Below are 1,424 nucleotides of genomic sequence, written 5' to 3'. Positions count from 1 at the left end.
CCAACCAGGCAAGGACAGCCAGCAGCCAGCAGAGCCGAGGGTTCATGATGGTGGTATAGTGCAGGGGTCGGCAAACGGCCACATAGCGGTCAAATGCCATCACCATGAGCAGGATGCACTCAGTACCCCCTACCCAAAGGAAAACATAGAGTTGGGTCACACAGCCGCCATAGGTAATGGTCTTTTCTGGGCCCCATAAGTTGATCAGCATTTGGGGGACTGAGGTAGTAGTAAAGGCAAGGTCCAGGGTGGAGAGATTGCTGAGGAAGAAGTACATGGGTATGTGGAGCCGGGCATCTAGGCAGGAAAGGAGGATTATGGTTGAGTTCCCAATGAGTGTCATCAAGTAAGAGATGAGGATGACTGTAAAAAAAATGATCTCCAGCTGGGGGTGGTCAGATACACCCATGAGAATGAAGCCTTCTGAGGAGCTCTTGTTGGCCATCATCACTGGTTTCCTTCAGTGCCTTGAATCTGTCCTGGGGAAACTGCTGTGAGAAAAGCCAGAGGTGAAGAAGCGGTTGACAGATTGCTTTATGTCAGTGAAGATCTAATAGGTCTCTGGCTTCATAGTTAATATAGTTTAAATTTTATGGTTACAAACTGTCCTTGCTGTCCCCAAGCACTGTCAGTCTCACAATGAATGGACTTTATTCTATCAGAATGGCAAATGTAAACTATCATAGAAGTGAATGAAGATACTCCTGTGGCTTCCTGCCAAACAGTAGGCAGACACATAGACATAGGGTGAACCTTTACATCAAGCAGATATGCTCCTTGGAGCGATCAGTCACGGGAGAATAGAAGGGCAGTTTTTGCACAGGGAGATAGCTCAGGGGGCAGGAATGGATAGGAAAGAAGGACCCAGGGAAGAGGTAACTACAGGGAGGAAGTAGGAAGAGAGCTGTTACATTGTGGGGAATTGCAGTCAAAGTCATGAGACAAAATGTGTATGGAATGGTATATGGAAAATGAATTTGCTCTCTAAACTTTTCCCCAAATCACAATAATTTAAAAAAATAAAGATATGAATGAAGACAAAACAGAAAGATTAAAGCTCTTCTGTTCGGTACTGTGGTTTACAAAAGGGTAGAAAGAGTTGACCATCAGAATTAGATGTGGACATTTTCAGTATAAGTAAGCTCTGGTAACCTAGTGCCTAAGGCACTTGATTACTAACCAGAAGGCTGGCTGTTCAAACCCAGCAGCCACTCCTCGGAAGGAAGGTTGGACAATCTACTTCTATAGTGATACTGCCTCAGAAACCCAAGAAGGGGTTGCTATGAGTCAGGTTTGACTCGACGGCACATAACAACAACAACAATCTCCAAATCTAACGCTTTGATAAGCTGAGGGAAAGTGAGACCAAACACCAAACACAAAGTATTTGGGAAAGCTCCCCAGGAGTTTCTGATAAATTTCCT

At 44.9% G+C, this 1,424-nt stretch overlaps 1 protein-coding gene across 1 annotated transcript in view; it reads right to left on the bottom strand.

Moving 5' to 3' along the window:
• Positions 1 to 448, bottom strand: part of LOC103196055 (olfactory receptor 15-like) — a 1,010-nt gene extending 562 nt beyond the window's left edge. Inside the window, exon 1 of the mRNA XM_007939707.1 lies at positions 2 to 448. Within this exon, the coding sequence (XP_007937898.1) occupies positions 2 to 448 (447 nt within the window). The remainder of the gene's footprint in view (position 1) is intronic.
• Positions 449 to 1,424: the final 976 nt, after the last annotated feature.

Source organism: Orycteropus afer, unplaced genomic scaffold (assembly GCF_000298275.1).
Source record: "Orycteropus afer afer isolate SDZICR_OR568_19922 unplaced genomic scaffold, OryAfe1.0 scaffold00061, whole genome shotgun sequence".
Classification (NCBI taxonomy): domain Eukaryota; kingdom Metazoa; phylum Chordata; class Mammalia; order Tubulidentata; family Orycteropodidae; genus Orycteropus; species Orycteropus afer.
This window is presented reverse-complemented; position numbering and strand designations above follow the sequence as displayed.